Source organism: Electrona antarctica (genome assembly GCF_951216825.1).
Source record: "Electrona antarctica genome assembly, chromosome: 14".
Lineage (NCBI taxonomy): Eukaryota > Metazoa > Chordata > Actinopteri > Myctophiformes > Myctophidae > Electrona > Electrona antarctica.
In genome coordinates, this window is record NC_136795.1 from 39965272 (window position 1) to 39991860 (window position 26589).

The 26589-nt window shown below is 43.5% G+C and overlaps 2 protein-coding genes across 11 annotated transcripts in view; one reads left to right on the plus strand and one right to left on the minus strand.

The window, feature by feature from the left end:
- Nucleotides 1–335: 335 nt before the first annotated feature.
- clec19a (C-type lectin domain containing 19A) lies at nt 336–7734 on the minus strand. The gene is made up of 5 exons (XM_079520978.1): nt 7594–7734; nt 6388–6565; nt 1820–1913; nt 1431–1563; nt 336–452 (listed from the first exon to the last, which is right to left on the minus strand). The coding sequence occupies exons 1-5, from the start codon at nt 7679–7681 to the stop codon at nt 376–378; spliced, it is 570 nt and encodes a 189-aa protein (XP_079377104.1). The 5' UTR covers nt 7682–7734; the 3' UTR covers nt 336–375.
- Nucleotides 7735–18202: 10468 nt separating this feature from the next.
- Nucleotides 18203–26589, plus strand: part of smg1 (SMG1 nonsense mediated mRNA decay associated PI3K related kinase) — an 88150-nt gene continuing 79763 nt past the window's right edge. For 9 of the 10 annotated variants that reach the window (XM_079520998.1, XM_079521003.1, XM_079521001.1 and 6 more), the window contains exons 1-2: nt 18203–18521; nt 23733–23887. In XM_079520998.1, coding sequence (XP_079377124.1) covers nt 18424–18521; nt 23733–23887 — 253 coding nt within the window. In that variant the 5' untranslated portion in view covers nt 18203–18423. The remainder of the gene's footprint in view (nt 18522–23732; nt 23888–26589) is intronic. The other variant, XM_079521007.1, reaches the window with a different exon arrangement.

Here is a 26589-nt window from a genome sequence, read left to right on the forward strand (position 1 = left end):
GATGTGTTCAGTGTTGTTAGCCTGAAAAGTTCTTTTTGGCAGGCGACACTGTTAACATAATATAAATGCATCTTAATTTGCTGCTAGAGAATATTGAGGGAAGTTAACGGGGGAGGGGGGGGGGGGCATTAATCATCACAGCTTGTTTGTGGTTGTCTGAGGGAGAGGGGAAGAAATTGGGTAATATACGAGAACTGTCACATCCTGCTGGGCTAATTTGAAATCAATTTAAAATAGCATTCAGTGTGTGCGTGCGTGCGTGCTGTTGGTGCGTGCGTGTGTGCGTGTGCGTGCGTATGTGTGCGTGTGTGTGTGTGTGTGTGTGTGTGTGTGCTGTTTGTGCGTGTGTGCGCGTGCATGTGTTAGGAGAGAGGGCTAGTTATCCAGTGTAGGGATCTTGCACACGAAGGGGAAGGCTCTGTCACAACTGTTGTCATTCCAGGATCTCAGTGCTGCAAAAGAACAGAATACACACGCACGCATGACGCAATGACGTTTACGGTATGAACACGAACAAAATCCACAGTGCCAGAATGGGATAAATATTGTTTTTCTTTTTGTTCTGTTTTTTTCTATTAAATTAACACTGGGAGATTTCACAGCGTGTGTATGATGTCTTTGTGCGTCTTTCAGAGCCAACTACACACACACACACACACACACACACACACACACACACACACACACACACACACACACACACGCACGCACATCACCATGTAGGAAGGTAATTGTTTCCATGTCAAGCGCACCAAAGAAAGGGCCTGTGGGCTGTGGTGGGAGGTTATGATGCCAGGGATGACCAAATAATACAATTGTCAACAGGTGTGTGTGTGTGTGTGTGTGTGTGTGTGTGTGTGTGTGTGTGTGTGTGTGTGTGTGTGTGTGTGTGTGTGTGTGTGTGTGTGTGTGTGTGTGTGTGTGTGTGTGTGTGTGTGTGTGTGTGTGTGTGCGCGTGCAGCCACTGCAGTGGTGAAAAAAGTTATCAAATGATTGAATTAGTAAAAGTCAATAGGCCTACTACTACACTCTGTCATTACAAGTCAAAGTCTGGAATTCCAAATTTAACTTGAGTAAAAGTACAAAAGTATTCGTATCAAAATGCACTTAAAGCTCCAAAAGTAGAAAGTAGTAGGCCTACTTAAGCAGAAGGTTCCATTCACAAGTTTTCAATATTTTGAAAACAGCAGATCTATAAGCTCACAATTTGCACCACTGTGTGTGTGTGTGTGTGTGTGTGTGTGTGTGTGTGTGTGTGTGTGTGTGTGTGTGTGTGTGTGTGTGTGTGTGTGTGTGTGTGTGTGTGTGTGTGTGTGTGTGTGTGTGTGTGTGTGTGTGTGTGTGTGTGTGTGTGTGTGTGTGTGCGTGCGCGTGCGTCTGTGCATGTGCGTGCAGCCGTGCATGTGTGTCTGCGTGCGTGCGTGTCTCACCGCTGTTCTGTCTGAACCAGATCTCCACACAGTCCTCATCCTGGGGGATGCGGTGGATTCCGTCGTCAGGCTGGTTGCCGTCCCAGTAACTGTACTCATAGTGACTGCCGTCCGTCCACTCCAGACTGCCCTCCTGTGGACAGAGGAGGACACGTACTGTACTGTACTGTTTGCCCCTCAGATAATACACTCAGAGACAAAAAAACCCCAACTATCAGCAGGGGAGCTGCTTGGAATTCTGAGAGCCCATGACAACGCTAATCCCCTCACTCACCCCCCCCCCCCCCCCCCCCCCCTCTCCTCTTGTTACTATACCTCTAGTCTAGTCATTGTAGCAGACAGGTGTGCGTGCGTGCGTGCGTGCGTGCGTGCGTGCGTGCGTGCGTTACCTGTCTGCGATCGTGCAAGCCTATCCAGATGTCAGTGGGGATGCCAGGTATACGGCTGTTGACCAGGTCGTACACAAACACGTTCTCCTCCCAGCTGAGCGACACACAAACACAAACACACATTTATTATTTGACTTGAGCTGACTTCAGATCTATGATGGAATGAATGAACACAAGTGAACACATGTGAAAATGTGCACACATCTTGTTATACAGCGGCAGTTTTGGTGTTTGTTTGAAAAACTTGGGCAAGCTTCTTAAGAGTCCATTTAGACAAGGTACCCTAAGAGGATGCACGCCAAGTACCTCGCACCCCACTGGAATAATACAAAAAAACAGTGCAAGTCCAAACAAGTACTGAGAGATTGTACACATGTACCAAATTAACCCTTATGGGTATAATTGTACACAAGAACACTCGCCCCAAAGCATGCTCGCTCGCCCTGGGTCAAATCCGGCAAGCTCGAAATGGTCGGCGTCACCAGGTATTCCTAAACGTGACCTCAGTAAAACTATGCCTAAACCCAACCTTATTCCTAAACATACACCTCAAACTAGGCCTAAACCTAACCTTATTCCTAAACATAACCTCAGTAAAACTATGGCTAAACCCAACCTTATTCCTAAACATATACCTCAAACTATGGCTAAACCTAACCTTATTCCTAAACATAACCTCAGTAAAACTATATGCCTAAACCTAACCTTATTCCTAAACATAACCTCAGTAAAACTATGGCTAAACCCAACCTTATTCCTAAACATAACCTCAGTAAAACTATGGCTAAACCCAACCATATTCCTAAACATTACCTCAGTAAAACTATGCCTAAACCCAACCATATTCCTAAACATTACCTCAGTAAAACTATGCCTAAACCCAACCTTATTCCTAAACATTACCTCAGTAAAACTATGGCTAAATCCAACCTTATTCTTAAACATAACCTCAGTAAAACTATGCATAAACCCAACCTTATTCCTAAACATAACCTCAGTAAAACTATGGCTAAACCCAACCTTATTCCTAAACATAACCTCAGTAAAACTATGGCTAAACCCAACCTTATTCTTAAACATAACCTCAGTAAAACTATGGCTAAACCCAACCTTATTCCTAAACATAACCTCAGTAAAAATATGGCTAAACCCAACCTTATTCCTAAACGTAATTACCTCAGTGAAACAAATACATGAAGAATACAAGAACTGCTGGGGTCGAGCGGACCGGTTACGCTTGTACACACTCTGATTCACAAATTGATTAATACACTGGTGATTTTACTGTGTTCTATCATAATACAATACATACTACTACTGTATGTTTTCATGCAGTGCATTTTAAATGTAATATCCTTGATCGGAGCTTTGATGTTAGACAGCCAGGCCTGTAATGTCCTTATATTTGGAAGTATTACATGTACTAGCCTGCATGGCAGTCATCAGACTGCTAAAAATAGTGCTTGATCTGTTACAGTGACAGAAAGAAAATTAAATAAATGCAGTCATGTGGTCCGCAGACAATCTTTAATGTAGCCTAATATTTAATAATAGATGCCTGACAAATTAGCTCAACATTATTTATGGTAAAGCAAGCAGCATTGGATTTCTCAAAAAGTAAATTAATTTTGAGATAGTATTTTGAGACATTATTTTGTGCAGTTAAAAATCTAGTAGCAGTAGATCTCAATAAGGCAAACATTGTACTTAAATATAAAATAAATAAACTTTATTAACTAAATTATGCAGGGCTTACTAATAATGCGAGCAAATTTTGTATTATGGGTAATTGGGCATATGCATTTAAATATACAATACAAAAACATAGCAGAGCATTTCTTGGAATACAAAAATATCGTTTTAGTTTTTTCCCTCACAGTGTCAATATAGGCGCCATGATTTCATTTCAGGAGATGAGGTTTTCAATGTCCCTTCATTATAACATGCAGGAGAATAGCCTATCACAAGAACAGCAGCTTGTCCAAACAAATCTGTCGACCAAATAGGCGACAGCAAGTTTGTCATTGTCATAGAATGTCATTGTCTGCAATTATTGTCCATAATGTCCCCAACCTCGCACTTGTACGCCTAAAAACATTGTACTTTTACTCCACTACAATTATTTGACAACTTTAGTTACTGGTTACTTTGTAGATTTTGATTATTATTATTACAAAACATATTAACCACTCCAGCCCTACGGTAGGCCACATACTGTACTTTGCAGATCTACCAGCTTTACTGTACAACGCATCGCGTATCGACAAGTTGTGACCTTGTAGATCTGCAATTTTGAAAAGACGTTCAAACATTTTGAAACCTTGAAATGGGACATATTCTGTACAATGAATACTAGACTTTTACCCATAACAGAGTATTTCTACATTGTGGTATTGATATTTTTTTCTTGAGTAAAACATTTGAGTACTTCTTCCACCACTGCTAGAATCAAAGAAAAGCCCCTTAGAACAGTGGTTTTCATATCAAGGCCCATTATTTATTTGGCATTTGATCCACGGACCAAAATAAATCTTCTACATTCTCTAATTGTGTAGACTTCTTGTAAATGAAGTGATGCAGATTTTTAACAATAATTGAACCCTTGAGAGCGTAAAATGATTTCATTTTACACTCTCAAGAGTTAAAGATCTATAAAGCCCTAACCACACCAAAGGGTCAAGGTGGTTTTAGCGTTGTCCCTGCGGTGTGATATGTCTTGTTGCACGTTGACCCATGTTGACCCTAGTGATTCAACACATGGAATTCAATGGCCCAAACCAAACCAAATGGTCAAGACTGTTTTAGCGTTTGGACCCAAGGAGTCTCAAACCATTTGATTTCAAGGATGCCATAACTCGTGGAGTGTACTAATGGAACCAAATGGCCCTTTGAGTGAAATGACCCAAGGAGTTGCATGGTGACCCTTTGGTGTGGTTAGGGCTTAAGGGTCCATTTGGTTACCAACATCATTTAGCTGCGGGACCACCTGGAACCCCCTCAAGGACCACTGCAGTGGTCCCCGGACCGCTGGTTGAAAACCACTGTTTTAGGGTTATATTTGGAAAAAGACCCTTCTCAACCATAAATGGTGCATTTTTATAGCCTTTATCCAAGGCGCTTTACATAGATTGTGCATTACATTCACCCATTCACACACACATTCACACACCAATGGCGGCGGAAACCATGCAAGGCACCAACCAGCACATCGGTAGCAATTAGGGGTTCAGTGTCTTGCTCAGGGACACTTCGACACTAACTCTGGGAGAGCCCGGGTTCGAACTGGGAACCTTGCGGTTACCATCCAGCCACTCTATACCCCTGAGCCACCGCCGCCGCCCATGACTGCTGATTTGTCAGATGCAGGTCTATATTTACAGCTCCTTTAGGCCCTGATGATAGCAGCTGACCTGCTTCACCCTCTAACTAGGCCTGCAGAAACCAGGTGTGCTTCTGGGCTGGCTGTCTCTGCTGCCTGAGGGCCATCACGTTGGTAAGTGTTCCTTTGAAGTGTACTGCTGCACCGTAAATTGTTACCTTAAAGGACCACTTTTCAACCTATCTTCATATAATAGGTCCTCACTAATAATCATGATAAAATGGCACCATTTTTTTCTACTCGGTCTGTGTCTCATACGAGGGCTGTGGGCAGTTCAGAGACCCGTCCACCAGTGACATCATCGTTAGGCAGATTTTTTTTTAAACACGATTTTTTTACAAACATTTTTAGATTTGTATTATCGTGAGAACAATGGCTTCCATTTTCGCATTGCAACTTTTCAGGAATAGAAAGCCTGCAGTTTCTATTAGCTTGTATTCCCCATCGATGATGTCACTGGTGGACGGGTCTCTGAACTGCCCACAGCCCTCCTATGAGACACAGACTGAATAGAAAGAAATAGTGCCATTTTATCACAAGTATTAGTGAGGACCTATTTTATGAAGATAGGTTGAAAAGTGGTGAAGTGGTCCTTTAACTCCAACTTACAAATGGATAAATGAACACTGTCGGAGAGTTTTATCTGTGTTCCCAAGAACTGCAGTGTGTGTGTGTGTGTTTGTGTGTGTGTGTGTGTGTTTGTGTGTGTGTGTGTGTGTGTGTGTGTGTGTGTGTGTGTGTGTGTGTGTGTGTGTGTGTGTGTGTGTGTGTGTGTGTGTGTGTGTGTGTGTGTGTGTGTGTGTGTGTTTGTGTGTGTGTGCATTCAGGCGGTAACCGGAACGCTTGCCCCGATTTTTCCCGCGGACCACGTGCACATCACCCAGTGGTTCTTGTATTCTTGTATTTGTTTTACCAAGGTTAAGGGTATAGGAATAATGCTAGGGTTAGGCATATTTTTTCTGAGATTATGTTTAGCAATAAGGTTAGGTTTAGTAGGCATATAGTTTTACTGAGGTTACGTTTAGGAATAAGGTTAGGTTTACGCATAGTTTTACTGAGGTTACGTTGAGACATTTTTGGTGACGACCGTTTTAGTTACCGGATTAGGCTCTGGGAACTCGACGAACATGTTTTGTGGGAGAGCGTTCTTGTAATCATTCAGGCATTCATTCATGCGTATTGTCCCAACCTGTGTATGGAGGCGAGCTTGGCTGACTTGAAGCCATTGGAGAACTCTGAGCAGTACAGGTCAGCTTCAGCCCAGGTCCTGTTGAGTGGGAAAAAGCGGTAGCAGTTCCCCTCCAACTCGGTCCAGAACAGTGGACACAACGCCGGGGGAGGCGAGTCTGGCAGCTGCAGAGGGAGGGCTGAGGAGGAACACGACAAAGTGTATTAAAGCGTTGTTTATTGATGTACAGATTATGTTTGCGTTGAGCCGTGTTGATTTCTGAGAGTGGTTTCTTCGTTCACAGAGGCTGATGATGTGACTTTGGGTCGCGGCGGTAAAAATCGGGATTATTCATTTCGCTGCAGATTTAACACACTCACATCATGTGCATTGTGTCTTCTTAGGTGGTGTTCCCTTACAACCTAGACATCTTGCATACTTTTTCAGACGCCGAACAGACATGATATATGGCTGAAATACTCCAGCGTCTCAAAACTATAAGGCAATATCTTTTAATGATTCTTCTTCTAACGCATGCCATATTGTCCATATCAAAGCGGCGAGTGCGAGAGCGTGTCGGAGGCAGCGGTGGCAGACGTTCTTGCGTGGCTTTAATGCGGAACCATACCCGGTAGCTTTCAAATGCACTCCAGATGACTACTTAATAATACTATATGTTCACCTGGACGTGGAAGCCTTCAAACTCTGCCAGCCGCATTCCAAATGACTGACCAGCTGGACCAAAAATAGACTCAGTCGGCAGGGATATAAGTGCAACACATGTACACAGGACGTGCCTTTGATAACAGAGAATAGTATTTAATGTCCTCTGGAATTCAATACCCAAGAAATTTGGAACTTTGAGTGTCAAAAATGTGAACTGAGACCATCATCTAAGCACGTCTAAGTAGTCATACACCCTTATAAGCAGGATAAACGTCATGTTCAGTCCCTATATACTCCTCAGTGTTAATATGGAACCAAATGGATCCCTAAGGGTCTGTAACTCTCTGAGTTACAGACCCTAATGGGTACATTTGGTGCTCCGGTGCTGTACTATAGCTCCGACTGAGCCCCAGCAAGCAACTCCTGCACTCTCCACAGTCCACAGCCTGGCAGGCAGCCCCAGAACGGCTCTGGATTCTCTGAGCTCATCTCGATCTCTCCCCCCGTGAACTGAACCGAAGCTGGTTCTCCCCATATGGCGTCAGGCAGAGTGCTACTCACCGTGGGTGATCTGGATGTTGGTGGAGGGTCGACTTCTGACTGGAAGAACCCAGAGGACCAGGGACAAGCACAACTCCCACAAGAGCATCTTCAACTGTCTGAGGAACCAAAGACACGTTGTGACGCCGACACACGCAGATCCATGGTGTGGGCGTGTGTGTGAGGGAATGTGTGTGATGGAAAGAGGGTGTGTGTGTGTGTGTGTGTGTGTGTGTGTGTGTGTGTGTGTGTGTGTGTGTGTGTGTGTGTGTGTGTGTGTGTGTGTGTGTGTGTGTGTGTGTGTGTGGTGTGTGTGTGTGAGAGAGAGAGAGGGAGAGAGAGAGAGAGAGAGAGAGAGAGAGAGAGAGAGAGAGAGAGCAACAGGACAGGACACAAAGAGATCGAGTTGAGAGTTACCGTTGTTTTTTCCAGAGCCTTCCCAGTCAATCACACTGGCTCTGAACTCTGCAAATAACTCAAAGATAAAGAGAGTGGGTGGGAGCGAGAGAAAGAGACAGACAGACAGACAGACAGACAGACAGACAGACAGACAGACAGACAGACAGACAGACAGACAGACATGAGAGGGAAAAAAATGACAAAATGAAATTAAACCTACTCCCATCGTTACTTGCATTTCCATAACCAAAGCAGGCGTCTATTAATATAACACATAATCCCAAAACATATGCCAGCGAGCACAAACATATAAAGGGAGTAAATCCATCCTTCGCCAACAACAATCATTCACCAGCTGTCTAGAAACATTATGTTAATTATAAGCAATGCTTCTTACATCACTTATACTCTCTGGTTTGGTCAGCCCATTTTGAGAGAAGGAGTTGTCTTTACATAAGCTAATAATGTAAACGTATTACGTATTATTTATGTCATCATGGATGTACAGTTGAAATTATGCAAAGATCATTTTGTCAGGAACGCGACCATATAATACCTCATACATTATTCCTGTATTAAAGCTGTCGGAATATTTAGCTGTCAAAATCAGTCTCCCACTTTCCGGGTCGAATGTTCCATAGTGACTCCCGCTTGGCCGGGCGTTCTAAAGAACACATTTGGTTGTATTCAAGGGTGGGACGCCGGGCAGGGAGAGTGATCTCTGTCACCACATTTTAGGTCGCAGGGAGCAGAACTGGATAGGGTGTTCCTCCCCATGCAGTGAAAATGTCCTCTCGGTGAAAAGAAGCAGCTGTGGTGGAGAATGGAGATGAGGTCTACACCCTCTAGGGTGGGACTATGGGGGACTTGGGAATTGGCATAATGAGTTAATGACTATAAGGAGATAATAAATGGAAAAGGAGAAAGAAATGCCGTGCCATATATGAACAGGACATTAGTGTATGCCTAACTATTTTATTTATAGAGCACTAAAGTTATGAACAGCGTGAAAAACAGCAAACATGGGGCCCAAGCTGTAGGAGCTTGTAGATTGACTATTTTCATATTTTTGTTTCGCAATAGGGGGCCACAGCCAGCCTATGGCTATTTGGGGGCCATTGGCACATAAAAGGTTTGGGAACCCCTTGACCTAAGAGTTGGGCCAGATGGAGGCTTCGTTGTTTTTCTAACCAAAGACAAGGATAAATAGGAGAAAGAACGGGTTATTGGGTTTTCGCTTGACAACAGAAGACTTCGTCCGGACAAAGTGAACCTGATAGGAAGCAGGCTCTAGTCTCGACTCGACTGTGGGACTGACTGACTGACCCTCGACAGATGACCTCCACTACAGGGTCAGGGCTTAGCAGCCACTGACAGAGAGTTACTGACCTTGTAATCCTCCTTCATCCTTCCTGCTCACTGGGAGCCAGCGGGAGCCCACTTCTCCTAAACCACTGAGACCACTCTCTCCAACTGTCTCACAAATGAAGTCAAGATGATCTTAATGAGATAACTTACGTCTGAGTCACACAATGTTGCACTGGCCATGATTAAGTCAGGACTCGATATGATAGATAACACAATTTGATTCTCTAATTAATCTTTTTTTCTTTTTCTTCTTCTTATCTTCAACCCTATACTGTCAGAACATCACATGACTTTGTCTTCTGGGTCCTGACCAAATAGTTGACAATAATTGGCCTAAACCGCATGTAAAGCCTAAGCCTTAAAGATCACTCATCTCAATTCAAGATGATTTGAAAGCTTTTAGCTCATGACATGTCCCCCTCCGGTCTGCCGGGAATCCAAATCCATATACAGCCCTTAAAACTTGATGATCTTGACCTAAAATGAATAAATTATTGACACAAAACCCAACAGGAAACCTCAAGTTTATGACAACTGTACCGCACAGCGCTGACTTACTGTAAATCGCCACAACCCATTCATTTACAGTAAGTTTTCACAATTAAGCATGAAACTTCAACGTTCCCTATGTCCAATCATGGAGACTTTAGGTGTTCGTTAACCACATGAAGCATACAGTAGCATCCATATTCAGGGATTGTCAGGCGAACATTTGGCAAAATACTGTAGGTGAACATTCTGAGAAAATAGCTTATCTGCAAGCTCATGTGTCACAGCAATGCATCACTGCTGTGGGCTTGTAACTCTGCTATTGGTGTAGAGGGAAAACTAGCATTATACAGTAACTGGACCAATTATAGGCACCTTTGGGGCCCCCGATCTATGAAGTATGTAGGGTTTAAGACTCAAGTACTGTTAAGTACGATTTGTACATACTTTTCCACTGGATTAGAGCATTTTTATCCTTTCATGTACTTCTACTGTAACATTACATTTCAGTGGCAAATATTGTACTTTTTACTCCAGCTACTTTACTTTACTTATACTTTGCAGAAGAATTCCAGGCCGCTATATGCAACCTTCAAATCCAGTCCTATATTGCACTGATCAGAGCATTGGTCGCAGCGTTATGACCATTTTAAATACAAACAATGCTGTAACACTGCTGTGGCCTATAGCCTCAGGTATAGCCAGCCTATAGTGGCCCACATGTGTGCAATTGTTATATATATTTTTAGTGTGACTATTGTCACGGCAGATTCCTGAACAGCATTTGTGCTGTGTTTGTGAATGATTGGAGCAACGTTGTGCCTGCTGTGGCACCCAGGGGGCCCTGATGTGGCCCCTGGTGTGACTATTGTAATGGCAGACCCCTGGACTGGATTGTTTGTGGCCAGTTTGATGCTAATTGGAGCAACGATGCACTTTCAGCACCCAGGTCCACTGTCATACCTGTGTGACCCTGCGTTCGGGAGGTAGGGACAAAATAAATAAAGAGAGTGGGGCACAAATGTATAGTCTGATTATCAGACTGAAGCTTCAAGAAGCTGTCCACTGTCATGGTCTATAGTCTGGAGCCAGGGAAAGTGGAACATTCTAATTATTATTTATTATGTGGGTAATTCTTTGAGTAAATGTGACACTTTAAAATTGTAGTGTCTCAGACAGAAACTCCATTCAGCCCTGTTGTGGCAAACTAATTAACCAACAAGGACGTCATGGAAACAAAGCTTCCTCAATTTGATCTATGTGATCTATGTGATCTATGACAGCTGTCTGTGTCTGTCTGTGTGTGTGTGTGTGTGTGTGTGTGTGTGTGTGTGTGTGTGTGTGTGTGTGTGTGTGTGTGTGTGTGTGTGTGTGTGTGTGTGTGTGTGTGTGTGTGTGTGTGTGTGTGTGTGTGTGTGTGTGTGTGTGTGTGTGTGTGTGTGTGTGTGTGTGTGTGTGTGTGTGTGTGTGTGTGTGTGAGTGACATTGTGTCACAATGTCATCTCTTGCCACTGCAGTAAATCCTTCCGGAAATTCCTCCGACCTCGCTTCTCCACCCCATCAGTCGGGACTCTTCAGGGATCGAGGACACGCAGGCGATGGTTTCTAGCGTTTCACAACAACATGGCCTCACAGTCCCAGCCAGCAGCTCCTCTGTACAGTCCTCTGTACAGTCCTCTGTACAGTGGAGCAGCAGAGAACTGGAACAAACTCTTGAAAAAGGAGGGTTTTTCCTCCTTTTTGTGACAACTGTGCATGTAGATGTCAGTCAACCAATTTATATTGAAGACACAAAGAGATATACGAGCACTCAAGCAATCTGGAGAATACAGGAGCACAATGGAAACAAGCCCTCTGGGATTTTTGTGTCATCCTTTTTAAACATTATGGTAAAACCGTACATCTGTACTTTCCGTAAATGTTTAATAAAGTATTCAATCAGTCAAAAAACTGAGAAGTCTTTATTGTGGCAAAGGTTAACTTGGCATGTTTTGACCATGTGTTTTATCCTTTTGACAGATATGTACAAATACTGTATATGATCATGTAGGCCTACATGTACACGTTTTGTAAAAAAAAAAACACCAATCAACATCATGCCCAGAATAGGGACGATAGGTTCATGTGGTTAACGAAAGATTCATTAATTTGTACTCTGTTGAATAGCCAGGTTGTTTATTTTCAACACTTTCATTCAGTTGAAAATACAAAAATGTACAATCTTGGGCTGTCAAACGATTACAAATTGTAATCAGATTAATATCAGATCTTAAAAATGAATGAATCATGATTAATCAACATTCAAACTATGTCCAAAATAGACATGTTTTTCTCTATATTGTTGGAATGGAAAGATAAATGACAGCAGGCGGATATGTGTTTTTAATAGGCTAGATAGGACTTCTCTTTCCATCTCGTTTGGATCTATCAGCCGTCAGATACCAGAGCGATGACTATGGGGATTATGGGATATATGGGGCGGGTCATCTAGGCATGCATTAATTGCGTTAACATTTTTTATCTAATTAAGCTCACAAATTAATTAACTCAGTTAACTCAGTTATTTTGACAGCCCTAAACTTCACCAGCACCTCATACTTGTAGGACTGCTAACGTGGAGCTGTGTGGGGTGATTATACAACTCACGCTCTCAGCCAAAGAGACTCGCCCCGGCGACTCCAGCTGTGGACGGAGATGGGATGTCATCACTTAGCTTGATGTTCCTGTGGTCATTGTGTCCAGTAAGGGCTTGGACTGTAGTGGAGGACCTGCTCCCATGCATGCCCCACTCCCACTGTGGGTAAGGCTTCATTGTAAATGTGGAAGTGATTAGTGCTGTGGAGGAGAAGCAATACAACGGTATATGAGAATATGAGACAATAGAAGATGCAATTACGTTTTTCATCAAATCCAGCAGTCCACAAAAGGAAGACAAGTAACCATAAAATCACATGTGACATCTCACATTTGTCGTATTAATTCACATGTCAGCTCCTCCCCTCCCCTCCCCTCCCCTCCCCTCCCCTCCCCTCGTCTCCCCTCGTCTCCTCTCCTCTCCTCTCCTCTCCCCTCCTGTCAGTCCTCTCCTCTCCCCTCCCCTCCCCTCCCCTCCCCTCAGTCCTCTCCCGTCCCCTCCCCTCCTCTCCTCTCCTCTCCTCTCCTCTCCTCTCCTCTCCTCTCCCCTCCTCTCCTCTCCTCTCCCCTCCCCTCCCCTCCTCTCCAGTCCTCTCCGGTCTCCTCTCCCCTCCCCTCCCCATCTCTCCAGTCCTGTCCTCTCCTCTCCTTTCCCACTGACCTTAGTTGATCTACCTCTTCCAATAACCACGGAGGACCGTCTAGAAATATCCAATGTTTTGACCCATCACCCCCTCACCTTTCATCCTCTGCCAGCCTGGGGCATTCTACCCGCTGCCTCGACCCCATCCATCTTTGTGAATTCACCCCAATTCTTTATCTTCAAGCTCTCTCTCTCTCTCTAACGCACGCACGCACGCACGCACGCACGCACACACACACACACACTACTACACTGCGTCCTTGTAAGAGCCAGAGGGGCCACATTCTTGTCTCCATGCTCAGCTGATTGGGTCAAAGCTCGGGGAAGACGACATCCATCCTAACCCAAGAAGTGATACGGTTGTAAGGAAACACGGTGATATATTTCAGGAGACAGGGCAGGAAACCTAATTGGAATGATTTTGTGTTCGGTGTTGCAAATTCCTTTCTTAAAAGCAGACAAGCCCTAACCTGACAGAATTATGTTGCAATATGGAAATTAATATAAATTAGCATAACTTTAGCTTTATTTCCACTCCTGAAGCACACATGCTTCAGGAGTATCTTATGAAAACATCTCTGAAACATATTCAACCATTTTCTCAACAACACATCGCATGCAATGTTGTCTCTTGCCAGGCAACTTTGGAAAAAATGTCTGGTGTGCCAGCCCAGATCCAACCTTGACAACACTCCATACCTATGTCACTACTAAGTCAATTATATTGCCTGTAGAGAGATTTTCCCTCTTTGTCTACACCAGGCTGAAGGCATGGGGAGAGAGTATGTTTTGCACTCCGTCCGTCTGTGTGTGTGTGTGTGTGTGTGTGTGTGTGTGTGTGTGTGTGTGTGTGTGTGTGTGTGTGTGTGTGTGTGTGTGTGTGTGTGTGTGTGTGTGTGTGTGTCCGTCCGTCCGTCCATCCGTTACCAGCTAATCTCCGGCACCGGATTTACCGTTACCGGTTTACCGGCTTGATTTTGACACTGGCGTATCTGAACACTACAGTGCAAGTTGACATTGACCGAAGCCACGTGCACTAGTTGCTGCTGGTGATCCTGCTGCTCACGCTCAAACAAAAAACCCTGGGCACAAAAATGTCTTCCTCTGCCTCTCAGATTGTTTCCATTCATTGTTGGTACAAACAATCAACTCACCTGAGCCTGGCTTATCATTGAGATCATATGAGACAAGTGTGAACAATTTTGATTTGTGTAAACAACAATGACAAATGTGTTGTAGTAGTTGTGTTTAACTTGTGTATACCCTTGTTTACCATTTACACAAGTGCATATTGTGTTTACTGTTTAAGGTTTGAAGGCCAGTGAAAGGGGTTTTGTGTTACTCATATAATAAACCCTAGTATTTATGCCTACATTTTAAATTGTTCACCACTTCTGGCTGACAGGTGACCCTCACGCCATGCTTACTTCCTCCAAACACGGGCAATTAGTTTGTGCATGCAGACACATCCGGACTCACTGCAGTGAATTCGAACCCCTAGACTCTGTGATGATGGGTGGTATTTCACCTCTGTGCCACCCGAGTGCTCACTCTCTCACTCTCTCATACTCTCTCCAATTCTCCTCTCATACCCTGCTCAGCCAAGATATCTAACCCCACAGCCAAATTGTGTCAGCGCTTGTAGGATTCTCCAGCAAATACATCATAGGGTGGGGCCCTCGTCCTCCTTGCATCCCCAGTGTTCTCAGAAACACGTGCGTGGCCTCTAAATATAACCATCGTCGGTCAGTAGCAAGCATTGATTTTAAGTCGTATCCGAGGATCATGGTTCAAATGACATGAGACAGTTGACTGCATGACTCGATCGATCAACAGCCTCCAGTTCAACAGCTCATTAAAGGACCAGTCACCACTGGCCACGTGAATATGTGGACCGCTGACTTCTGTCAGTGCAAGAAAGAGACTGCATGGGTTTCAGGGCTGGACTTAATAAAATGTCTATAAAAGCAGCGTGGTGTATACCCTGTTGAAACACTGAAGTCTAAAACTGAAGTTTTCAACGTGTTTCACACTGAGGTCTGGTGTTTTTGTCATGACTTGAGCCAGTATATTAAACCCATTACTCTTCAGTGGATGTTGTTCTGTGTTAGTTAGTGATCTTGCTGTGAATGTGAGTATACACCCAAGAGAATAGTCAATCTACAAACTCACAAGTTGCACCATGATGTGTTCATGTGAGCTTGGAGCTTGTATGCCCAATATGGAGGTTTTTCCAAAGGGCCATTTGTAGCACAGTGATAATTATTGTCAGAATCCGAATCAATTTTATTGTCACTTCACGGGGTGTAAAGTCAAGTGTAAAGAAGCGGGCGAAAAGCTTTTTTGTGCAAACTCCATATTGTAACGGTGTCTCTGTTGTAGGGCTATAGATTATTTCAGATGGTGTCTGTGGGCTGTAAATATCACTTGACTGAACTTAAACACTTATCTATAAATCAGGTTTTCAGCTTGTGATTATTACAAAACATTAATCAATGTTTGGTTTGCAACATCGCTGATTGAGTGTTTTGTTTTGGGGTTTATACAAATGCCTATGGGCAGAAGAGTTTAATAACGCAATCAATCAATCAATGTCATAGTAGATAGTTCACTCATGATAAACTACCTGAAAAGGGAAATGTGACTGGAGTATTATTTAACTTGTTGAGACAATTGTAGAGAAAGTTTGTCTTGGGAGCACAGATGGAATCTAATATTTTGGCTAACTCTTGCACATTTGCTTTTTCCATGTATGCTGAAAAAGCAAACAAAAACAAGCTATATGAGTTTAGACCATTTCAATTCATAATTCATGCCTGGCAGAGAAATAGAGCTAACGTTCTCAGGGGTAGACATAAAAGTCACTGTTAGCCTCTAGAGAAGAACAACCATTTAAGCATAATATGATTTGAAAGCTTCAGTACTTCATTTGGCTCAAGATTTTATGAAGTTACCCAGAAACCATGATCCACCTGTTTTTACTCTGAGATCGCCATTCTCCCTCTGTGGACAAGCCAAGCCAAACTGGAACTCTCAAGGTAAACTGTGTTTTACTTTTAACCCATCATCAATGTAAAAAGTCGGAAATCTGCACGACTGACACTATAGCTGACTATGACTCTGCCAGTCTGCCATTGAGTCAGTGATATCAATTATTCAATAGCTGCATTGTGGAATATTTATATAGGATAAACGGTCCATAATAAATTGTACACCAAGTACACCCTCTCCAATACCAGCATATACCATGAACCCATAGCATATAGGCCTACCCATAAACACACAGCATATACAGATAAACCCATTGTATATACTGATAAACCCATGAATCAATAGTGTACTGAACATAGCCAATCTACAATCTCACAAGGCGTCACCTTTTAAGCGTGTAGATAGGCTATTTTCTGTTTCTGAGAGTAGGCCAAACTCCTCTTTATTATACACCACAATCTACACAATGCAAATAATTAACAATAATATTATGTTTTATATGAGCAAGAGACTTAGGGAATCCATTTTTTCGTAGCAGCAAGTGAATCATTGACTGCACGCACGCACGCACGCACGCACGCACGCACGCACGCACGCACGCACGCACGCACACACACAACATGATAGAAGGGTCATAGAGAAAGAAACATTTCTCATTTCTCACAAGTTAAGGGTAAAACAAGCTTATAACTCCTTTGCACTGAACCTTGAGTTTTCTGCACCATGCTGCCATCTTGTGAGATAGTTGGACAGCACAGGAAATACATTATATTGACCATTGCGGACCATTGGGAGGGCCGTTGTCCATTTAACAGTCATTTTCCACGTCACAACTAATAAGCGTGCCACCCGCGAAGCTCTCTAAAATAAAGTACTAGCTTTTATTTATTTTTTGGTGACTCCTTATCCTATCTATCTATAAATGCACCACATCTCTGTGAGTACGTCTGTAATCCACGTAACTCGAGAACCGTTCGCCCCACCGACATCAAATTCGACACACACGTTCCACACCACCACAGGGAGTGCAGTGCCCGGCCTTGAGTCGGTCGGACCCACGGTTGTCCAGAACCGCCACAAAATGCCTCTGCCCAGGCTCTGGACATGCAGGGCCCCTGCCCAGGCTCTAGACAGGGCCCAAATTAACCAATTGGTCATACCTGATTATATTACCCCTAGATCCATGGAGCTGGCCTGTTCTGACTTTTGCATAGACTCCATATTTGGGCATGCCTGACAAAGAACTCCATATATGGGCATAAAAGGGACACAGATAATTTCCAACTTGCATCGTGCCAAGTAGGCCAGTGCCCAAAGGGCACCGCTCTAGTACATATTAAATTGGCTCAAGGGAGGCCACGCCACTCTGACTCGGGCATAACCATAAACAAACCTGATACGCCCATGTCACTATGACTCACATAGAACCATAAACAAACCCGTTATAGGCATATATGGAGATCATTATTGTCACTGGTCCCTGACACAATAGTTGGTTGACGCAAAAGTAGACCTATGTAATTGTTTGTGGTGTACATTTGTTTGTGTGTCTGCATAACATATTTGTTATCTATCTTTAAAACATTGATCATCTAAGAATTCACCCCATATGTACAGACTGTATTTGTTTGCATTGTTTCATTGCACCTGTTTATTTTGTGAAGCAGTTCATAATTGTTTGAACTGCTTCACAATAAAGATATAGGAAACAAAAGCTTGCATGTCTAAATTCATCTCATGCAGCAGGCAGGCATGAAGCAACCTGAGCCATGCAGTGCATCTCATCTCTAGTCGCCCTCTCACTCCCACTCACGATGCTGTCGCCTGGCAACCGCATCCCCGCCACCAGTCAAAGTCATGTGAGGAGGAAAAAAAACTCTTGCCTCTCCTGACCCGAGCACACCACCCAGGGAAGTCAGATAAGCAATAGCACAGATGAAAAAAATATGATTAATTGATTCATCAGTATCACGCTTTATTGTTTTTAAACGAAGAGCCAAACCTGTAGAGATGCAAGATCATCGACTTGACGGTTTATAATAGCCCGACAGATGGCGCTGTCATAAAAACTGTGGGAAGATTTCACGAGATGAGAAGAAGGAGGAGGAGCGGGGTGCAAGAGAAAAGAAAGAGGGCCGACCCCATCCCTGTACAACACAACATTAGCCACACAGCTAGCACCACAAGCTAACCCATTAATGGACGCGAAATAGACGCGCTTGTGGGGGTAATAATAATAATAACAGAGCTTCAGGAGTACTTTAAAGGAAGGACAGAACTCCCCCCCGTTGTAGAAGACGGGTCATGCTGTCCTCCTCGCAAAGGTAATGAGCCGTAAAGCCCTCGGGTCTCGGCTCAGCGGCGCCCACCACCACCACCAACAGCACCACAAACTGCAGCGGACCTGGAATGATTGGCAGCCCAGGTTGGTACCGCCGGACCACGGGTCACTCTGCTGGCAAACACACCGCCCGGGGATGATGATGGGGGTCCATTCCTCACCCCCCGGGGGGCCCGCAGAGTGAACAACCTGTTTATTCTGGGGGTCCTCACTATAGTCTGTCTGTCTGTCTGGCACACATGTTGGATGTTGGAAAAAACACCCTATCATTCTATTTGAGGTTGTTTTTTAGACCCTCATGGTTCCTTGACGGGGGTTCCAGTCCAAATGGTCCCTAGTTGTGTTTAACACAGTGTGACTGTAACCACTTGGTTCCATTTGTTACACTCTTTTGAGTCTTTGAAATTAAAAGGTTTGAGAACCACTGGACTGGTTTATTTCCCCATTCTCTCTCTCTCTCCCCCCCCTGGTGTGTGTTGTGTTCCCTCGTGTTTCGTTACTACCTGGTAGTAATGAGTTCAGATATAGTTCATTTATTATATCACACTATGGTTATCTATCTTTAATATCAACTTATGTCGACATTAAGAGGCGTTCACCTCACTCAGACAGACATGCACTTCCACACAGAGGAGACTATAACATTGACGCTAGCATGATGTTATGAAGCTAAATGCCTGCCTGTTACGCCACACTACTGTGCTGTAACAGTGCTTCTGTCTGACACGTTTGCTAACGTGTTGGGTAGGGGGTAGCAGGCTAGGCTAACGGTAGCTAACTATTAGCTGTATGTGTGTGTGTGTGTCACTGGGATAAATACATGCACGAGGCTCTAGTTTGACGTGGCGGGACGGTGGCCGTTTAACCGCAGACACACGGCCGTGTTTTGCCATGCTATTTGGCTAGCTATTAGCTTTAGAACTAATAGTCTTGTCTTGTTGACTCTTGTTAGCTTTAGCTTTCCAGCTACTAGCATGGGCTACGAAACGAAAATGTCAACCAAGGGTTCGTCAGTGACGTGACGGCGTGGTCTGGCGGAAGTGCGGTTCGACGTAAAAAACAAACCAACCCCAACAACAACACGCTCGAGTAAAAACGACGCGTTTTCGTCTTGAAAGCGGCGTGCCGCGCCCCCTTATTAGGTGAAATTATTACGTAATTTTTGTCAAGAGTGTTGCACCACCAAATTTGTGCACAAAACTTAACAATTCTTTATGGCGTCACGGACCTGTCCTTTGCATGTTTATTCTAGGCCATGTGAGAGAGAGAGACACCACCCTGCTCAACAAGCACTGATAAGACAGCAACAGACCCCAACAGCCCATTCTCTGGCTCAGCATAAATATTGGGGAATAACAGTACATTTTGCTCTAAGTGCTGATTTTTAAGCTGTCTAAAGATTATTCAATCTAAACATCCACCAAGGCCCCTTTTTAGTGGATTTAATAATCATTTGTGAGCAACAAAGGACATATTGTAGAATTAATTCACAACCAGAAATTGGTATAATGTCTTCTCGTAGACTTCTTGAGAAACATGGTATGGTGTTTGTACGTGTCGTGGGGGGTATTGATTGAGCACTGTTTGTGTTTTAATAAGTCCAAGTGGAAGATGCCTGTGAGAATACTTTCGGTTTTCCACCCACTCAGGAAGATAGAACCCACAGCGGTGGCCGAACGGATAGCGGCGCGGTCTAGATACCGGAAGGTTCCCAGTTCGAACCAGCCGTCCGACACGTTAAAATTACCACCGCTGAAATGCCCTTGAACAAGGCATCAACCACTACGATGAAATGTGTTCTATGAGCAGGGCCTGGCTGGAAACAAGTTCTTGAGCTTAGCCCAGATACCCTGGGTAAATATAGATTTCATTTCATTTCATTTCACACATTGCCTCTTGCTCTGCAGCAGCCTCAAGTTTTATTAAACATTGACATTTAATTTGTGGTCGCAGGCAGTCAGGGAGAGTCACTCCCTTCCCACAGCAGAGTCAGATTGTCTTACACCTCATCTACGCTGCCAGCGAATACATGTTTTTCAAGACTGTTCTGATGTACCGTGAGCCCCCCACTCCTCCTATATACGCTTGCAGAGTCTGTATTTGAGCGAGGTTTCGTGGCCCCAAATGCTTTAATTGGTTGAGATCTGCACTCTACAATTTATTGGTTATTTGATTGGTTCAGGCTACGTCACAACGCAATGACTGACACTGCATATCGGATCATGCACACGAGAACACAATCAATAACGACATTTTTTGCGTTCACGTTCCCAGTGAATGAACCAGCGTGCGTTCAGTGCACCACCAGCACTATTGCCGCTATTTTTGAGTCTCCTCACACCGAGTGGTTAAGAAACTGTTGGACGACAAAAACACTAGCTGGGGGTGCCTGTGTAGCCTCGCGTAGCCAGCCTTCATGCATATCGCCCAGGGCAGATAAGGTCTGTCCCCTCTCAATTGAGGACTTCATGGCTGAAGTAGTGACGAGCCAACCAGATTAGTCTGGAACCAGGCTATAAACCAACCAGGGCCCAGTATGCAAATATAGGCGGCATATTGCGGGGAGAAAAAAAATGCTGAGAGAGGGATGCGACAATAGCCACGCTGTGATAGTAGCATCGCTACGCGAGGCTAGTTCCTGTGTTGCATTGAAATCGGTGACCTATGAATGATACGAATGCAGTTTCGACGGAAGCAACAGTTTTATCTATTTGAAATGTCTTGCACAGGGCCCTGCAGGCTTCGGGCCCTAGTGCTTAAGTTCCAGCAAGTTCCATTGTTAAGCCGAGCCTGGTGCCGCGTAAGACTGAGGTTAGGGTTAGCGACCTACATGGCCGGTTAGGGTTAGCGACCTACGTGGCCGGTTAAGACTGAGGTGTGGCCGGTTAAGACTGAGGCGTGGCTGGTTAAGATTGATAGGTTTAGCGACCTGTGTGGCCGGTTAAGACTGAGGTTAGGTTTAGCGACCTACGTGGCCGGTTAAGACTGAGGTTAGGGTTAGCGACCTACGTGACTGGTTAAGACTGAGGCGTGGCCCGTTAAGACTGAGGTTAAGGTTTGGGATAGTGTTAGTAATCGGTCGGACTATTATGGGAGGTCGTTACAATGACGTGTTACCGACCCACTAAGATCTGAGGTGGCGCCTATTCTAAATTCTACAAACTTCTTCTAAATCTTAACTGTTTCTGAAGAACTTAAGTTAAGTGGCGCTCAAACCTTTTCACGTGGAGGACCCCCAAACGGACCCCCCAGAAGCAAAGATCTTTGTTAAAAACGTTTTAAAAGGATGTGTACCGGTATTCAAAGTGTTGCACAAATCTTCATGATTTTTCAAAAATGGCAAATCTACAGCTTGTGTATATCTGCTATTTTTTTAATAACATGTAAGACATTCTTGATGAAAGTCCAGAGGGAACGAAATGACATCCCTACATAATGTTTTCATGGTCTACTGATGCTGTCCAACGCACCTTCATATGAGATAACATGGATGTGTGAATATTTCTTTTAAATGTTTTTTTTTGTGACTTTCGCCTTTATTTCATATATTTTATGGAGGGACAGACAGTAGGCTGACAGGAAATGGGGAGAGAGATGGGGGGAAGACATGCAGTAAAGGCCGTCGGGATCGGGAGTCGAACCCGCGGCACACTGCCAGACTGGATTTACCAGCCAAGGTGCCTGGACCATTGAGCCATGGCCCAGGCCAGATGTGTGAATATTAACTAATTAACTAATTAATAATTAGTTAATAATTAGTTTACCACTGTGAATTTGCTCACATCATAGCTGTTATAGAGTAGATTGTCAAGTCTGACCTCTAGTGAAGCACATTGCCTGGCATAATGATAAAGTATCAGTTAGAATAAAGGAAGGGGTGAGGTAGCTAAATGCCAAATAGACACAATGCAGTTGTCGTGAGAATTCACTTTGATCTTGAGGTGAAGCTTTTATGTGCTGATGACAGTACCTTCCTCCTCACAAAGCGTCAATTGACTGGATGGTTCGATGGGTATGATAATAATAATGAATGAATAAATCAGGTCTTATGGTTTACACAAGAACCATTAAACCCATAATCTTTACCTTCCATCATTCACTCCATTGTTGTAGTAATAGTATTTCATCAAAGTCCTCCACAGGGTTTAAACCACTTGAAACCCCTGGCATCCCTATTTAAAAAAATGTTCCATGTTCCGCTATTTTACTATCGTACAACTATTCTGTACATTCTGCTCGAAGCTAATTCACATTTTGCGCACTTTTTCCATGCACAATGATTCTTTGTGTTTAGCCTGTTTCCTACTACACATTACACCGTAGCATACTTTTGGCTTTACGTTTACAAATGTAATTTGGGATTTGTAGTGCATTGGTAACTGAAACAGATCTAAATGCATGATCTCAAAAGTCAAAAGTACATGTATACATTACGATTTGGATGATGTTCTTTTTAATGGCTTCAAGTTCACTGTGTTATTTCAGATAATACTTAGAGCTATAAATAGAGATGTAGGATTTCTCCACTTCTAGAAGGCACGTATCGTATTGCTTCCCCTTGCCTTGCTGCCTTGCCAGGGACAGTTTAACTACAGTAATATTTGAGGATATTTGATCCTATTCACATTTGAAAGGATACCTATTTTACACACACTCACCCTTATTTCAAGTCTGTTATGATTTTAATAACTGAACTTTTGTGCGATGATGATGATTACATTAAATCTTAATTTCATAACATTGCTGTGATGTATATTAAAATAACAGTAAAAACAACGAAGTGGCTGCATGCGTAGCTAAAGTGCCAGTATTTATTATTTTATTGAGGACGCAGAGAAAGAATGAAAAGCCAACGTTTCGGACAAGGCGAGCGTCCTTCAAGGTCTTATTTTTAAGTTCTCTTTGCCATTGGTCGACACCACAAAATAACTGGTGTGCGCGCGACGTGCGTGGCTAGGCCTGTCACAAGCTGTGACGTATTGTAAGCTTGTAGATCAACTATTTCCGCTATTTTGTAAATTTTTTGGAAAGATTTGTTTAAATTATTAAATGCGTTATTTGTATATTTTAGTTATTTGTCATGTCTGCCCCGTGCAATTTGTGATTGCGAAGCCTAAAAGGCCAACGGAAATACAAATTGTAACGTTCCAATGTTCAATGCAAAAAAACACAATCGTCAAATTTAAAATTGTAATCGTGATTCGTGACGGCCCTATGCGTGGCACTGACTTCTGTGAGCTCCCAATAGAATGATGGTGACACAAAAACAAATGTCCCATGCATGCTGTTCCCCAGAGTTGACAGTGTGTCAGCCAGCGAGGACTGTGTGAAAGACCCCGGCCCAGCATCAGCGATTTACGCCGTGGTGCCCTCCTCGGACCACCCTGACACGCCGCCGCCGCCGCTGCACAGCGATGCCTACGCAGCCACAGACACGCTCCATGACGGAGGTGAGAGAGAGAGCTGCTGCTGCTGCTTTTACTCCCATTGATCCCCACCCGCTTCGAATGCCCTCAACCCATCAGTAGTAGTTAGTTACTCAAGACCACGCTATGGAGCAAGTAGGCTCTACTGGCTGCGATTAGGAAACACGGACGTGAAATTACTACCGCCAAAGCGAAAACATAGTAAAACTGACCTACGTTGCCAGTTAGGGGACTTACGTGGCCGGTTAAGACTGAGGCTAGGGTTAGATTTATGGTTAGTAGTAGTCAGACAACCTGACTAAGTAGTAACGCCACATCGGACAGTGGCTGACAACGTCTCCGTTGTCAGCCAACCGCTTGTAGGTCTGCTATTTTTGAAAAATCGAAGAACCACTGACATAAAAACATAGCTTTTTCAGAAAAGCTTTTTCAGGATGTAGAAGACATTTTTAGAATCTGATCTCAGGTCAAAATGGGTTAAATGGGTTTGATATACTATACAGCGGAGTATAAATCGGGCATTACAGTGCCCGCCATCACGTCAAATACATTTTTGTTGACTAAATAAACTGTAGATTTTAGACCTAAAACTTTTCAGATGACTAAAACTAAATGGAATTTTATTCAAGAGACTATGATGACTAAAACTAAATCAAACAAACACTGCTTCACATCGGAGATGCTGGCTTGGCCAGGTCTTAATTGCACAGGTTCAGAATCAAGCTGATGTTAACCATAGATATAAATAGTAAATACCTAGGCTAAGGCTAGATGCCTCATTCACCGCCGCAGTTCATTGGAGCGACCTGTATCGCACGGGTAGGCGGACATCGAGCGGAAGTGTGGAAGGCACTTTGAGTGGCCACTGCCACTCAAAGTGACTCATGGCCAATCACGTGTATTTTCACGTATTTGCCGGGACTTGTCAATTCAATTCAAAGGACCTTTATTGGCATGAGAAAACAAACGTTTACATTGCCTCTGATTGGCCTACCGAACGTCCCCTTCTGTGACGCTTGTCTTCCCTCGAGATACAGACGCCCCAGAGCCGAAGGAGACGTCTACCTTTCTATGTCTATGATGTTAACCACTTAAACTCCTATATAGTTGACTGGAGTTCCCCAGAGCTCTTTCATTGCCGCTTGCCACCAAATATCTTTGCTGAAAATAGCCAGTCTAAAAGCTCCCAACGTGGCACACAAGCTTGTAGATCAGAATAGTGATGCTAGTGTTCATGTAAAGTTACTCTATGAACCTTTTAGTATAATAGAAATAGAAAAAACGAATTTGTGATAAACTACTACAGTAGTAGGCGACAACCTTCACAGATTGTCAGCTCGGCTGTGTTCATTCCGTTGATAACCATCAGTGTAGCTAAGATGAATCTTACGTCTCTGTGTTGCAGCAACCAAACATATACTCAGCCTTAGTTTCAAACTAAGTCCGTTCACTCGTTTCAACATTTCATCTAGTGTGGAGTCTGTGGACTTTACACGCTAACTTAAGAGAGAACTTGCACACAGCTGGTGCTGCAGGTATAATCTCTAAGCTTATTTTGCTGTGCAGTGGTTTTAGTTGTCAACTCTGGCCCTGAAGACGCTGATCTTTCTAAATAAATGACCTACCACATAATTGCATACACCTGTTGACCCATGTATAAATGTAGTCCCTTGAATGAAAACCAGCTGTGCACAGCAAAAGTCCTGTGTAAACTTGGCCCGTACCTGACATCTCACAATTAGTTTCCCACAATGAAATGTACATGATTAACCGGCTGACATTTAACAAAATGCTTGCTCTGTCTGCCCATAGAACTCTCCACTGCAAAGCAAATCAACGTATGACAAAATAAATCAGTTAAAACGTATATGGAGCTCTGCTGTTTACCATCCCATGTTACAAAACGTAAACTTTTCTTAGCAACCGTTAAGAAATGTGATTTCCTAGACTCCTTCAAAACCTCATTAGAAACCTGTTTTTTGGTAGAATGCGGTTCTTTGGTGCGCATTAGGATTCTATTGAGCCTTCACACCTGCCAAACGAAGCGCACTTCACGACAATGCGCAGCAGGATTAGTTTTAATCGCAGTAGCGTTTTCTGGTGTGAATGCGACCTAAGATGCTGTCAAAGGCAAGAATGTTTGCACGCCATCTTCTCTGCTATTATAATTCTTTGTTTGAGATGTTGGGAATAACTAGGCTTCACTTGGTTGTTAAAGTCCAGATTACAACAACATGGCTGTTGGATAAATTGGATAAAACTGATTGATTGGGAATTATATTTTACACGAGAATTGAATTTGAATCAAATCGTGACCATAAGAATCTGAATAAAATCGTGAGATAGATTCACAGCCCTGTGGATGTACATAATGGAGTGGCATATTTGCTGAAGTGTATACAAACTGTTAAGTCTGCCTGTACAATGTACAGTTGGGTGCCACCGATATTGTCCCTTATTATTTGACCCATTTAGGCCTGAGCTCAAAATTTTAAAAAATCCTTCTAAATCCTCCAGTTTTCTGAAATAAATATTTTCACGATTTTTCAAAAATAGCAGACCTACAAGCTCGTAGCGCGCCACTCGTTGGCGCGCTATGAGCTTGTAGATCTGCTATTTTTCAATAGCTAAATTATAACAATGTTTAAAACACCAAAAGGGGTTCCCGCCCAAAATGGGTTTACTGTCCTTTTGCGCAGATCACGCAAACCTCAGCAAAAAGAAAA

What these genes read in the sequence shown, in the direction of transcription:
- clec19a (XM_079520978.1), bottom strand. Translation starts at nt 7,681, where the DNA reads ATGCTCTTGTGGGAGTTGTGCTTGTCCCTGGTCCTCTGGGTTCTTCCA. An exon ending in AAGCTCGCCTCCATACACAG is followed by an intron (nt 1,914 to 6,387) that starts GTTGGGACAATA and finishes TGTGTCGCTCAG; the next exon opens with CTGGGAGGAGAACGTGTTTG. An exon ending in CTGGTTCAGACAGAACAGCG is followed by an intron (nt 453 to 1,430) that starts GTGAGACACGCA and finishes GTTCTTTTGCAG; the next exon opens with CACTGAGATCCTGGAATGAC.